At 41.9% G+C, this 15,038-nt stretch overlaps 1 protein-coding gene across 8 annotated transcripts in view; it reads right to left on the bottom strand.

Annotated features, from left to right (window-relative positions):
* Positions 1-219: 219 nt before the first annotated feature.
* The window catches only part of LOC132577182 (ETS-related transcription factor Elf-2-like), a 63,467-nt gene continuing 48,648 nt past the window's right edge, over positions 220-15,038 (bottom strand). For 2 of the 8 annotated variants that reach the window (XM_060246745.1, XM_060246749.1), the window contains 6 exons: positions 13,735-13,848; positions 6,283-6,456; positions 5,395-5,484; positions 3,447-3,639; positions 2,744-3,088; positions 220-1,914 (listed from right to left, as the gene is read on the bottom strand). In XM_060246745.1, the coding sequence (XP_060102728.1) occupies positions 1,287-1,914; positions 2,744-3,088; positions 3,447-3,639; positions 5,395-5,484; positions 6,283-6,456; positions 13,735-13,848 (1,544 nt within the window). In that variant the 3' untranslated portion in view covers positions 220-1,286. The remainder of the gene's footprint in view (positions 1,915-2,743; positions 3,089-3,446; positions 3,640-5,394; positions 5,485-6,282; positions 6,457-13,734; positions 13,849-15,038) is intronic. The other 6 variants (XM_060246746.1, XM_060246750.1, XM_060246748.1 and 3 more) reach the window with 3 other exon arrangements.

The raw sequence follows: 15,038 nt of genomic DNA, 5'->3' as shown, positions 1-15,038 counted from the left end.
AACCATAACATCACTTCTATTAGTTTAGACGAAAACAGAAGTATTGGGGGGAGGGGGGGTTGCCTTTCCTGCAGCATAATCAGTAAAAAATATGCCTTTATTGCAAGATAGTTTTTAAAAGTGTTGTCTAACTAAATCTTTGTTAGCATGAAAACTATAAATCTGATATCTAGCTGAACATCAGCAGACATAAAAGACTTTTTAAAAAAGAGACTAAACTTAAATTTCATGTTTGTATTTCAGTAAAACCTACTTGAATACACTTTGAAACAAGAGTACAACAAAATAGAATATACTTTAAATGTTGAATATACAAACTATTATAGTTCATTCTGAACACTGGTACTTCCCTCTAACTTAACTAAAAAAAAAATTTACAGGCTTTTAACTACCTGACACGAGTTCATGCCAAGTGTGACCTTTCAAGTGACAGAGTAGAAGCTGAAATTGAAATGTATGCACAGATGTCGAGGCTAAGTGGTTGACTCCAGGCATGGTGCAGCAAAAATGCTGACACGCCCATTGCCACTTTGTCCACAAGTAAGAAACTGACAGACTTAGCTACCATACAAAATATGTTACATGTAATTCTATAACAATACTGTGCTAGGTATAAGATTTTTTTAAAAAATTGTTTTAATAAAAAATGCTTTACACAAACAAGCCATTAGCTTATTTCAAGAAAGATAACTGAAAATCAGTCTAAGGCTTTCATTTTAAATCTGCTTAAGCTGTATGATACAAAAATCCCTCTAGATCTTAATCTTCTCTTAGAAGCTCTTTAATTCTCCTTTAATTCACATTCTAGAATACCTAGTAGCAAAGTTTAACATAGCACCAGTTGAATACTGTGAGTACACAGTAGTAATTGCTGGTATGCATATTAAATGCATCAGATTTGTCTTTTGTAACAACTCTCTTTTAACCTCCAGTACATAGCAACCGAGAATCCCTCATAGAACCAGTTTAGTGTTCCATGCATTAGTGTAACGTAATAATGCAGTGAGCTTCTGGAGCCTCCACCACTTGGAATTTCCTTTTTCATCAGCTTAGTATTTTCTCAATTTGCAAGAGGCAGTTGTGTCAGTGTGTGGCTGTAGTTCAATTCCCACTGAAACATGGGACATTAATTAATTTCCAGTAAAATTCAAATATATGCATAACTATTAACATTTTTAAGTCTCTGTTTCCGCCTTGATTGTGTCCATTTCCCTGCCTCCCTAAATATGTCAGTTTGCTCAACTCCACAATGGACTACGTAGCTAATGTTCATAACTGCCCTTTCTTCATTTCTCGCACGTTACTATTCCCTCCGTTTTCACAGTTACAGGGAGGGCGATTGCTGAAGGTGTACTGACGACAACTACGTGAGTAACTGTCTTGGTTCCATCTGCTGGTTTTTCTTCTTGCACAAGCTGCAGTGTTTTAACTTCCCGTTCCTGCTTTAAAGCTACTGCTTCAGCTTTGACTTCTGGACCTTTGATGACTGCGCTAATAACTCTGGGAGGAGTATGGCCACCGGCCTGCTGAGGAGGCATGGAAAGTCTCATCACTGGTGTCCCATGGGCTAGAGATACTGGAGTGAGTGCTCTCACAGCCAATGGCGTTCCAACTATGTTGATACTTCCTGTCCCAGGTAGGCCAGTTTTTGTTTGCAGCTGGCATTGTGCAAGTTGTGTAGCAGGAATTGTAATGATTTTTGCAGGCTGCATTGTGATTTTCTCTCCATTTTCAGCAGATGCTGGCATCACAGTCGGGATTGTCTGGATTACCACCTTTGGGGTTGTTGCTGATGTTTGACTTGTGTTGGTAATTAATGGTGACCCTGCATTTACTGACTGCACTGCAACAGTTGAAATTTTCTGTCCTAGTGATGTCATTACAACAGGCACTTGCATTGCCACACGAACAGTTCTATAAAATATGTAAAGACAGAGCAGTATTAAAACCAACAAGCACAGGAGCAAATGACTTAAACTGTGAGAGATACCACAAGCAACTGTCCCCCCCCCCCCCAAAATCATAGTTTGAAACTAGAGATCTCCCCATACCAAAATGCACACTAATGTACTTCAATTTGCTTCTTAAAATTTCAGGACTTATGCTGTCTTGCTACAGCTTTAAAAATTGCATTAAAAATGAAAACATAGTTAAGAGTTAGATTTAAAAAAGAAAAAAAAAGTCCTGACTTCACTATTAAGCCAGCAGTAATGCTGAAATGTTCAAAGTAGATAACAAGGGCTGAAAACAGATGACTGGCTCAGGGAAGCATCAAGCAGGAGCAGCTGGGAGCCTCCAGATGGCACGCAGCCCACCTCCAGAATAGGGACAGGCTGCGTGCGCTCCAGAGGAGCTTCCAGAGTGCTCGTGTGCCTCTCAGCCGCTCCCCAGCTATCCAGATGGCCGAAGAAGTGCCTTGGAGCCACCTCAGAATTTAGCACCACTTTGTAAGTGTGGTACCTTTCTGAGGCGGCTTCAATCCAGCTCCAGATGGGCTTCATGCGGGATGTGCATGTTAGGGAGATGTGCACGTGTGTACACACTTTTTTGATCCGCCTGCCTCCGGTCCCCGGGGCAGCCCATCTGATCACCCATTGTTTTTTAAAAGCGATCGAGATTTAACTAATTCCTGTTTTTTATAGTTTGGTTTATATGCCCTGCACCAAAACAGTTATGTTTTTATATTCTCGATCTAGATGTATTTTTTAATATATTTATTCAATGTACATCATGCAACACTAACCTGGGAGCAGTTGCTGCTGGAAGAGTAGTGGTGGTGGGAGAACAAGGTGACATATCATGCCCGGGTGAGGATATATTCACCACTCTGCTAACTGACTTCTCTGCTCTTGTGCAGTTCAACTGAGAAGTGGTTTTCCCTGTGCGAGCTGAGGCTGCTGCTTTCAAAAGATTTTCTGCAGACAATGACACTCGTTCTAATGACTTCTCATCTGTTGGTATTGACAAATCTTCATTGCCACATTCACTTTTGTCATCAATTACCACAATGTTTTTGGGCATTTCTTTAAACTGATACACAAGCCTTTGCCCTTCAACCTTTGCCAGAATTCCCCTTTGATAGTAGTATCTGTAAGGAAAAATATAAGAATATTGGATATAAAATAACAGCTATAAAACAACCTTCCCATTTTTTACATTTCTATCCAAAATATTTAATTGGTAAATCCAAGGCCATTTTCTCAAAAAAATTACATATGCATAACGGATTCTACAGCATAAAATCAGAAAGTGATGTTATTTAGTAGCATCATTAATAGCAAGAAGAATGGCAACAACAATGCTCCATGGCAAGTTCAAAAAGTATAAGACTACATTAGCAAGACTATGTCTCTGGTAAAGCTCCCAATCTGTCATTAGTGCAAAGATTTTGTCTGTTTTTAATAGTCCTCCCAATCCATGCTTTTTACATGTAGATATATATATACCTGAGGGCCCTTCCCATTGTTTCATAGTTCATGTCGGGCTTGTTCTTGTGTTTTCCCCATAGCTTAGAAACTGCTTTTGAGTCCACAAGTTTAAAGATGCCCTTCTCTCGCTGGGTCCACTTGATATACCGGGGACAAGTGTTTTTGTCCTGAAGCAGGTCTAGAAGGAATTCCCATAAGTAGGTTGTATTTCCTACAGTAAATAAATATATGTGTGTCATTTTCATATTTAAAACAGAGAAGTACAAAACTTCCCTTTCTACTGCCAAGAAAACAGAATGATTAGATTATGTATCAACCATCATGATCTGTATATAAAACAGTAATTAAATGAATTTCAAGAACAAGTACTACAAATCAAAACTATAAAATACAGCTATAAAAGGACCATTAAAATATTGTTAGATGCTTTTAACCTTCTCAGTTACTGGAGAACAGAAAGAGAAAAGGTTAACAAGGGACAGAACTTCTGACTTACTCTTTATATATGAATGGTAGATCAAGTTTTATTCCTCCTTGAGATAATAGTTAACCAATAAGGTTTAACATTAAAATATCAGAAAATCTGAATACAGATAACTACATAATAAAACCATTCAGTATCTCTAACCTTAAACAAACAAAACCAACCTTTCTGAAGTAATGTAAATCACCATGGTTTTCTGTAATTATTTGACAAATTAAGCAGTACTATCGCTTGCCCAAAGCAACATGCAGTTTGTTATGTTATTCATGCAGAGGTTTTTTTTTAAAAAAAAATACTTCTGAATTAAAACACTTCCTAGATACTCCTGCAGAATGTTATAAAACATCTAACAAAGTCCTGTAATTTACTAACATTTCAGCAGGGGGCAATCTTCCACAAGAGTCAGTATCAATTTACAATATAAATATTTTTGCTACCATGAACTGGTCACATTGTACAAGGACACAGCAAAGGTAATTTCATTTCTGGATTGAATACAGGTACTCTTTCAGCTGCCAGACTTGTACCAGTCCTTTTTGAAACCGATGGAGTAAACTTTGAATTTCTGTAACAGGAATGGATCTCTAAGTGATACTGGCTTTGATGAAAGATGTAACCTGAAACAGTTTTCACAAGTTGGCCTACTGTCAGCTGGATTCACATGGAATCTCTACAGTTCCTTTGAAAATAGTATATTTGAACTGAATGACGGAATAGCACTTTTTGCACTTTACTGTGACCGGTTGCCAGATACTGGTTTGAATATCTTTACAAATCTGTGTTGGAACCTTCAGTCTTAGTATTGTATGATACCAGAAATTATCGCACAAAAATCTTTGTATGTACTGGAACATTCAGTCTTAATATTAATACCAGAAATTACTGCACCAAAAATGTGTATGATTTGTATTTATTAATTAAAATAAGACAAGAGTTTTCATGGGGAACTTTTGTTAGCTTATTTCCATATTTCTCTTATTTCATATCGTAGTTTTTTTATGCGGAGGAAAATTCTAAGCTGGAATTCACCCCCTACAGTCTCAAGTGGCAAAAAGTTTGTCCTGCCATTTCATTCTCTTGCATCTATGAACCAGCTCATTAGCCATGCTGCTGCCAGGAACAACATCCCTACAGGTGGTACTTTCTTGTTTCATTTTAGTTTATTATAAGCTGCCTTGACAATCAATTGATCAAGAAGTAGGACACATACAAATAATTTTAAAAGGAAAACATCCATTTCATCCTGCCCCCCACTTGTTCTTGAAACATTTCCCTTCCTCAGTGCTAGGGACATATCATCTTTCTGGCTTGGCAAACAAGTTCTCGCAATGGCAAATGCCTTGATCTCATTTTATGCCTTGAAAACCCAAAACAGCAAGCAAGAACTTGCATGATGTTCTCTTAAACTTTCAGCTGTGAAAGAATTAAGGTGTGTTTCCTAAATACTTCAAATTTCTGCAAGTATTATTACACAAATGTCACCTTTGCCTTCTCTTGGCTTCTTCTTCATGCCCAAGTCTGGAGATGAACTGGAAATGGCTGATGGTACTTGAGTTTTTGGCTTTCGACCAGCTGCAAAAAACAGTTTGAAAGGCTGAAACCTGTAACTACTTTACAGTTTAGGTTACCTCACAAGGTAGGCTTTATACAAATGTAAATGGGTTACTAGTTGGTGACCAATTAAGATAATGACAAATAAGCTTATTTTGTAAGTCGCAATTTATCTGATTATTGAATTTTTAAGGAGAAAATCTATTTCATTTATATGTAGTTGGCAGGTGCATTAATTATAATCACTCCCCTAATTATACATAAATTATAATTCATCCATTTGTTTTATTTACTACTTCATATCCTTACAAAAAATCATACAAAGTCAGTCATTAGTATTCCTCTTTTAGAGAGAGGGTATTAATGGAGGCATGTAACTTGCCCCAACTCTCCTGAAACATGTATGGCAGTGTGCAAATCTGAACCAATATTCATTCCTGCAAACATCACATATGTTCTCCTCAAAATAAAGCAAAGGCAGTTTGCTTTGATCTGTACATTCAGTCAAGACTGTTGTTGAAGAGGCAAGAAATTCTTGCTTAAATATGTAAATCTGAATTGTCTACTTACAACATCATCTGCAATCCCACTTTTTCTTAAATCAAGATATTAATAACCAATGGATTACCTATTGCCTATGTAGGAAATATGCAATTTCTTAGTTACCTTTCTGGCCCAGAGGACCCAAAGTGATAGAACAACAGATAAGTAAGTGTATGTATGGCTTAATCACATTATCTGTTACTTTACTGTTTTCATTAACGAAACCCATCTTAAAACAACATTAAAAAACCATACACTTTGATGTTCTTAACGTACCTTTTTTTTTCTTCATTGGCTCATGGATCTCTGGAGATGTTGGTATCGGAGATGTATCCATTGGTTCAGCCTCCTCCGTTGATACCTCTACTACTGTTTCTGTGATCACATCTGGCCTCATTGCAGCATGAATGAACTCTGGAGTTGACACACAAGGAGGGACAAAAACTTCCACTAAAGAAAGCAAATAAATAAGGTTTATCCAGATTGTTTACACTAGAGATAATTCTGTATGTTCTATGTTGTAAGAAACTTTTAAAAAAATATTGCATGGCTTAAAGGCATCATCCCACCATTTCTAAAACTCATAGTATCCCATACATTCAGTCACTGTCTGATACATATATCAGTGATGGATGATACATCTATTGTGACATAATATGATCCTAATTTTTTTTAAAAATAATTCTTGCATGTCAGAAGTAGAATATGTAAATGTAAACTTTACAGCTCATACGTCCTTAAATGACATTCAATATGCTTCATTTGTATATTCCTTACATCCTACCATAATTCCATTGACAGAAAAGAGAGGAGGGGGACTTTGTACATGGGACTTTGGGTCTATGAGGAAACCTCTTTTTCCCAGCCACACCTTTTCATGACTCACAGGAGGTTGCTAGATGGGAGGAGAAAAGATCTGCTCCCACCAGCCAGTTGAACATTTGTAGGGCCGGCGAGTGGGAGTAGGTCAACTAGGTGGTGGCCTTGGGCACCACCTGGCCTAGGGGTGTCTGGCACCCCCTCTCCAATCCAGATTTCACCCAGGCTCCCCAGGGCTCGAGAAGCCTGAGTGAAGTGGGGATTAGGGCTGCAAGTGCCCACTGCCATCCCATCAGGACTTTGCCCAGGCTCCCTGGGGCTCGGGAAGCCTGAGCGAAGTGGAAGGGCAGGCCCACAAGCACACTCAGAGCCCAGCTCTGAGCGTGTCCGTGATGTTCTAGACTTTGCCCAGGCACCTTGAGGCTCAGGGAACCTGGGCAAAGGGAGTGTCAGGTGATGGAGACTCAAGGCGGTATTCATTGAGACAATGTAATACTTTATTGGAAACTCATAGCTGGAAACAAAAGTTGAGACTAATACCTGGGAATGGGTGTCTCCTAGTCTTATGGAATCTACATCAAAGCAATATCTAAACAAAGACACTATTCTCAAAACAACAGGGAGTGAAGGTGCAAACTTTCACACAAGAGCTCCTGCTTATCTCTTTGCCTCTGGGAAGATGCTGGCCAGCGGTGGTATCTATTAATGGTCACATTCCTTTGCTCCTTTTATAACCTAAACAAAGTTAGCACTTCAAACGTCCCCCCTTTGATATGCATGCTAGCTACAATATAACAGTATAAAGAAAGGCTGTTGGTTAGTATGGAGAGTCCATTTGGTTAGTATTCTATAATTTCAGTATGATAAAGTTACAGAGCCTGACATACTGCCCCCCCTAAGCTTGCGCTCGGGGTTTGTCTGGGTGCAGTAGGTAAAATCTTTTTAGAAGAAGAGGTGCCCTTAGATCGCTTGACTTAACCCACTCGTTGCACGAGGGGGGAAAATATTTCCATCGGACTTCATGATGACTCTGACCCCTAACTTGAATAAGGGTGGGTGTTGTAGGGCGTGGATGCCAAGATGTAGCTCCAGGATCTTTTTTCAGAAGACTGCAATGGAAAACAGGGTGAATTTTACTAAACATTTTAGGTAGCTCTAATTCAACAATCACTGCATTGATTATTCTCTTTATTTTGAAAGGTTCCAAATATTTGTACGCTAGCTTACTGGATGACTGTGGCAAAGGTAGATTCTTAGTTGAGAGGAACACAGTATTCCCCACTCTGAAGTCCCATTAGGGCGAGTGTTTTTTGTCAAATTGTGCCTTGGAATCCTTTTTGGCTGCTTCCAAGTTTTCTTGAATTAATTCCCACTCTTTGGCTAGCAATTCCCACCATTGCTGACATGATGTGGGGGAACTGGGGTTGTTGGTGACTGGTAAATTGGGGAAGGGTTTCCCTTCGTATCCATTCACAATCTGAAAGGGAGTGGTTTTTGTCGAGCTATGTAGGCTATTGTTGTAACCATATTCTGCAAATGGCAATAGCTCCACCCAATTGTCTTGTTGGTAATTAATAAAGCACCTGAGATACTGTTCGAGAAGAGAGTTCACACGTTCCATCTGTCCGTCTGTTTGCGGGTGGTAGGCGGAACTCAGTCCCTGCTCAATCCCTGTTAATTTACAAAACTCCCTCCAGAAAGTTGCCAACGAACTGTGGGCCGCGGTCACTAATGACCTTGTCTGGGAATGAGTGTAGTTTCACAATGTGTTAGAAAAATAGCCATGCTAGTTTCTTAGTAGTGGGGAGTTGCTTGCACGGGATGAAGTGGGCTTGTTTTGAGAACGTGTCAACCACCACTAGGATCACTGTCCATCCCTGCGACATGGGTAGTTCTACTATAAAGTCTATAGACACCACCGACCACGGTCGTTCTGCTGTGGGGGTGGGACGAAGTAAACCGGGTGTTTTCCCTCCCCTCCTTTTGACCATTATGCAAGTTGGACATGACGTCACAAATTCTGAAATATCCTTTTTCATTTGGGGCCACCAGAACTGTCTGCTCACCAGATGTAGCGTTTTTACATCTGGTAAAAATGCCCGGCTAATTTGCTGCTATGGCAGTGTTGCAGTACTTCCTGGCGGAGGCTTTTGGGGACGTACAATTTCCCTTCCCCATACCAAAATCCTCCTTCTCCCTTTATTAGCCCTTCCGGCCGCTCCTCCCCTTCTTGTTCTGCTTCTGTGATTAGTTTATTCCCCCCCCCCACGGTTCTGGTTTTCCCTTTGTACAGATATTCTCTCAGTAATTCGTTAATGAAATTCATAAACACTCCCGGGGGCCCCTGTAGCCCAAATAGCATCACTAAGTACTCGAATTGTCCCAAGGGGGTGTTGAACACTGTCTTCCATTCATCTCCTTCCTTAATTCTGACTCGGAAGTAAGTGTCCCTCAGATCTAGTTTCGTAAAGATGCACCCCTCTGATACTGTGCTCAATAAGTCTTTGATCAGGGGGATGGGGTAGGCGTTTGACATGGATATGGCATTTATCCCACGAAAATCTGTACAAAATTTAAGCCCCCCATCCTTCTTTCTGAATAGCACTGGGGCCGCGAGCGGTGCCGTGGCTGGCCGGATGAACCCCCGGGTTTAAGTTTTTGTCCAACAACTTCCTCAATTCAGCTTTCTCCGCCCATCCCATTGAATACAGTTTCGCTTTGGGTGACTCTTGCCCCGGGATGAGCTCAATAGCACAATCTGTGCTTCTGTGGGGGGGGGGGAGTTCGTCCACCTCCTTTTCACTAAACACTTTACGTAAGTCTCAATACTCCTGTGGGATGGACCATACTTCTTCTATGGTTAAGCATAGTCTCTCATTCTGAGGGGGAGGCGAGGGGCCCCATTTTACCGACCAGTGGTGGTGGGTGCATTTTTTGCTGTCAAAGTCTATGGTTTGCTCGGCCCACTGGATATTTGGTTGATGCCTCGCTAGCCACCCTACCCCCACTACTACGTCAAAGGACGAGGAGGAGGCAATTACAAACACTTCCATGTCCCAGTGCTCTTTGATCCCTACTGGAAAGAATTGGGTTTCTTCTACGCACGGTTCCCTCCTCATTACTGTCCCATCCATCTGCTCGAATTGTAGTGGGTGGGGTAGAGGTGTCCTGGCTAACCCTAGTGCTTTGACCAACCTCGAGGTGAAGATCTCTCTAGTACATCCGGAGTCGATTAGTGCCCGGGTGTGCATAAAACGCTTGGAATTGGGATTTAATAAAGGGGACTAAAAATAGTTCTCCGGATATTCTCACCCGCAGTGGTGCCGGTGTGGCGTTGACCTGCCTTTCGGCATCGCTAGGGGCAGGTCGTGCTCGTTTCCCGTCGGCTCTGTCTCGTCTCCCAACTCATTCTCACTGGTAAAATCCTCATCAAGCACCGCCAACAGTGCGGTGTTGCCCCGACTGGGCTCCTTTGGTCTCCCCAGTGTCTTCTTCGCCTTGGGACCTGCCGTCTTTGGTGCAAGGGGGGGGGGGGGCTCGAGGTTTCTCGAAGCATTCCCCGACTAGATGCCCCGGGTCGCTACACCGATAGCATCTGTGGGTGGCAGATCCCTTTGCGTTGCTGCTCGGGGGGGGTAGGTTTTTTGGGCTCAGTCTTTGCCCCTGACCGAGCCTCACGTCCCCCTCTGCTCCCCTCTCGCTGTCGCTGTAGGGCCACCCGATCCATGTTGTTTTTACTTCGCCTGCTAGTTGCACCCACCCCACCAGCGTGTTTGGCCGTGCCTGGTGGAGGGCTAGATCCAGGAGAGCGGATTTAAGGCCGCTCTGGTAGGCTTCGATCTTCATCACTTCGTTCCATCTTCTCACCCGGGCACAGTGGGTCTGGAATTCCGCCGTGTACTCTCTCACCGAGCGGGTTCTTTGCTTCAGGTCTTTCAGTGCATTGACGGCTCGAGCCTCTCGGAGGGGATCCTCGTACTGGCGCAGCATGGCTTGTAAGAAGGCATGCACACTCCCCAACTCCGGGCCTCTCGATTCGTATAAACTCACGTACCATCTCCAGGCCACTCTCATGAGTTTCGATCCTAGATAATCCACCTGGCTTGGTTCATCAGGGAAGGAGTTCCCCCAGTAGTGCATATAGCTGGTCGCCTGGATGGTGAAGTATTCTACTTCTTCTGGGTCCCCGTTGAACTTGAGATCAAGTTCCCAGGGTTTTCCTGTTTCTCGAGGTGCTGGACCTCCCGGAGGTGGTGCCAGGGCTCCCCCACTGCCTCCTCTGCTTGGATTCGGTGGTGGTGGTGGCGCGGGCAGCCCCGATCCCCGTGGCTGCCGGCGTTCCATCTCCCATAGGGACTGCATGCGGTCGATCTGCCTCCCTACTTCCCGGGCGATTGCCTGGGTGTTGCTCTGGATCTCACTTCAGAGGTCCCTCGCCAGCACTTTCATTTGGGTTTTCACTTTCCCCAAGATTTTTTCTTCTAAGCGGGCGGCTTCATCTTCTTTTCCAAGGCCCCCGGCCCCTTCATCCTCGTCCTCCGAGTCGGGCGGGCTCACGCGGGATGCGTCAACTTCTTCCCCTAGCTCTTCCGTCGCGGGCCAGGTGAGGAGGGTCTCGTGTCGGGCCGGGTCTGCATCCATCAGTGCGGTGGGGGTCCTTGGCTTCCACTGCTGCGGGCTGATGAATAGGTTTTGGATGTAGGACGGGGATTCGATTTCTGCGGCGCGCCTATGTCCAAGACGTGCCAGGGGGGAGTTTTCGGTTCCCCTGCAGGTTCTTCGTTATCCGGAACTTTTTCAGCCATTCGACTTCAAAGTGGCCGGGTTCAGATAAACCTCTTTTAAAAGATTAGTCTCAAAATGTCAGGCGATGGAGACTCAAGGCGGTATTCATTGAGACAATGTAATACTTTATTGGAAACTCATAGCTGGAAACAAAAGTTGAGACTAATACCTGGGAATGGGTGTCTCTTAGTCTTATGGAATCTACATCAAAGTGATATCTAAACAAAGACACTATTCTCAAAACAACAGGGAGTGAAGGTGCAAACTTTCACATGAGAGCTCCTGCTTATCTCTTTGCCTCTGGGAAGATGCTGGCCAGCGGTGGTATCTATTAACGGTCACATTCCTTTGCTCCTTTTACAACCTAAACAAAGTTAGCACTTCAAACGTCCCCCCTTTGATATGCATGCTAGCTACAATATAACAGTATAACAAAAGGCTGTGGGTTAGTATGGAGAGTCCATTTGGTTAGTATTCTATAATTTCTATAATTTCAGTATGATAAAGTTACAGAGCCTGACAGGGAGGGGTGTCAGTGACATCACCACTGAAAAGTTAAATTAGTCCTCAGGTGTAGGAAAGCCTAGCACCAGGCCTGGATACAACTCATAGGCATTAGATCAACTGAGATAGGATTTTTTTTAAATAAAAATTCTCAAGACATTCACCAGTTTTTGAGTGATGAACAGACTTTAAGCATGTGTACAGAAGCGTGCATACAAAAGCATGTCTATATTTTCCCTAGTCATTTGCCCACTAGTAAATAATATTCCCAAAGTATAGGCAGGTTTCTTTCTGAAAACAGAGCAATAGGGGCATGATACAACCCCAGATTATATAAATAGGGTAGTGTTTTTGTTTGCTGTTGCTCCAGACAGTGTAACGTATTGAATACATATGAGTACAAAAATACTGCATGATTTTTCCAGAAACCACTGATTCAGGGAACTATTATTAAAAGCTCCAGGTACAGCTTTTCACAGAAAGGTGACCTCATAATATTCTGTAGAACTGGTGTGAGTTATTATGAAAAAGCTGCAGCTCTACAAAAAAAATAATTAACCTTGTGTGGAAGTGGTCATCTAGGCCTTGAAGTTTGAAACAATCTCTAGGAGTTGTGAAACACTTGATTTCTATCCACTCCCCAATGCATTTTTTGAGTATGACTTTTTAATATCCTGCAATACAATGCAGTCTAGATAGACATTTGGCTCCAGGACAAAATTTGTTTGCAATAAGAGTTCTGAACAAGCAGAAATGCAAAAGTGTAGTAGCCACTTGCACTAAGTCAAACATTGTATCTTTATTCAGTTTCCACTTGTGCAAGATATCCAACCCATTTCTGTGCACTATAATATATAACATAACCTAATATAATCTTGCACAAGAGGAACAATCCATTTGTTTCCAATTACACATCTCTGGTTCCAAGCCAATGAATATACCCCCAATACAAGTCCATTTTTTTCACAGTCGTCATACGGTGTTCCTACAAGTCGTCAGTCTGTTCCTTAATTGACATTTGTATTGCAATGGCTGACAAATTTAAATCTGTCCGTTCAGAAACACTTCTAGAAATGAAATAAAATTAAAACTAAGCTGTCTTAACATTCTGTTGTTCTGTTAGTCAATGGTTTTCAGACTGACTAACCCAAGTATAAATAGAAGGATTTAATACTCCAATCTATGCAATTCAAACAAACATACAAATAATTGTAAAAATATCATTGTATGCACAAATTACAAACCACCTCTCCTTTTTGAGGTCAAGTACAATCAATCTAAACACAGTACTTGCCATACAGAAGCTACTGAAAGAAGCTCTGTACAATGGCTGCTCCAAACAGCGGTTGTAATGCACAAAGCAATAACTAGGATAAACTGTCCCATTTGGGCAGTTTTCAAAACACTACTGCCACAAGGCAGAGGCTTCCAGCCTTCATGTATCATTTGTAAACTAGCTTCTAAAAGAAAAAGTATCAAAGCTTGGGAACATTAAAGTTCAGAAAAGGTGAAAGAAGCCCAGTCCTTCACACCACTAAATTAAAGGCCTTTAGGGCTCTGCTCTGACAGAATGCAAATTAAACCACTGTTCCAAAATAGTCATCTGTATTATTGACATACCAGGAGTTCTAGCATCTCTTAAGCAGGTTGGAGATTCCATGTGAAGCAAGGCTTCTGCTGCTTCAATTGTCTTGTCTGAACAGTGCACATTGCTGCCATGGACTGATGCTTCCACTGGATAAAGAGAAAAGTAAATTCCATTACACACATAATTTGGTTGACAACTGTGTGACATAAGCTATATCCATTAGTCAAATCTTAAAAGAAACATGTTCCATTATAATAAATGCTTAAGAGCTAAAAATAAATTTACATATTTATATGCCACTTCCCTCCCCAATGGGACACCCAAAGTTACTTGCAACCTGGTTTTCCCCTCATCCACTTTATCCTTACAACTACCCTATGAAGTAGGTTAGGCTGAGAGAGTGACTGGCCCAACATTACCCAGTGAACTTCCATGGCAGAACAAGAATTCAAACCTGGTTCTCCAGTCCCTAGTACAACAATCTAGTCACTACACCGTGCTGGCTCTCCTTTCTATGAAGTGTGAAGATTTAGAGAAAACATTTCAGAATTCATTCTTCCTTTAACGTTGGGGCAAAGCAGTTTTGTTCTCAAATACTACTAGGTGGTTTTTATGTTATAATCAATTAGCTGGGTGTATAATCACTGAAGGAATTAATTACCATATTTTAAAAACTATCCAGTTGTGAACATACAGAGCTGCCTTATACCAAGACAGACTGGAAATGGCTCTCCAGGGTCTCTGTAAAAACAGGGTTTTCATAACATCTGCTACCTGAAATCATTTCAGCTGAAGATGATGGGGACTGAACCTGGGACCTTCTGCATGCAAACCATGTGCTCTATACAGCATTATGCCCCCCTACCCTAACAGTTAAGTAGGAACAAGGGCTCTGAGCCAGAGAAACTAGGCAACAGTTTACTGGCAACATTCAGATATCACAACACACCTCTGTTTGTGATAAGCAGCAGCAGAATGTGTTGGCTGCAATCATGAACCACCTCCCTTTCCCCCTCATATGTGGAGCACAACTGAAAGCTCAAAATTCAATTCCAGTTTGCTATGGTGTCTGCAAACTGGAGTTTGTTCCTTCATACAGACCAGAATTCTAAAAATAGTTTAACCCCAATACAGAAACTTGGTCTGTGCAAAGAAAAAAAGTTCCAAGTACCCAAGTGCCTGCAATCAGATTTAACAGCAAACTAGAGATCGAAAGTTTCCCTAACCAGGACACTGAATCATGTTTGGTGCATGAGAGGAGGGAGGGAGGGACTATACTAACATGGCCATCCAATTGTTATCATGCCTGCCACAAACAAGCAGAAGTTTGTCATGA

Source organism: Heteronotia binoei, chromosome 9 (genome assembly GCF_032191835.1).
Source record: "Heteronotia binoei isolate CCM8104 ecotype False Entrance Well chromosome 9, APGP_CSIRO_Hbin_v1, whole genome shotgun sequence".
Classification (NCBI taxonomy): domain Eukaryota; kingdom Metazoa; phylum Chordata; class Lepidosauria; order Squamata; family Gekkonidae; genus Heteronotia; species Heteronotia binoei.
The sequence above is the reverse complement of the archived record's forward strand: the minus strand, read 5'-3'. Positions and strand labels throughout refer to the sequence as shown.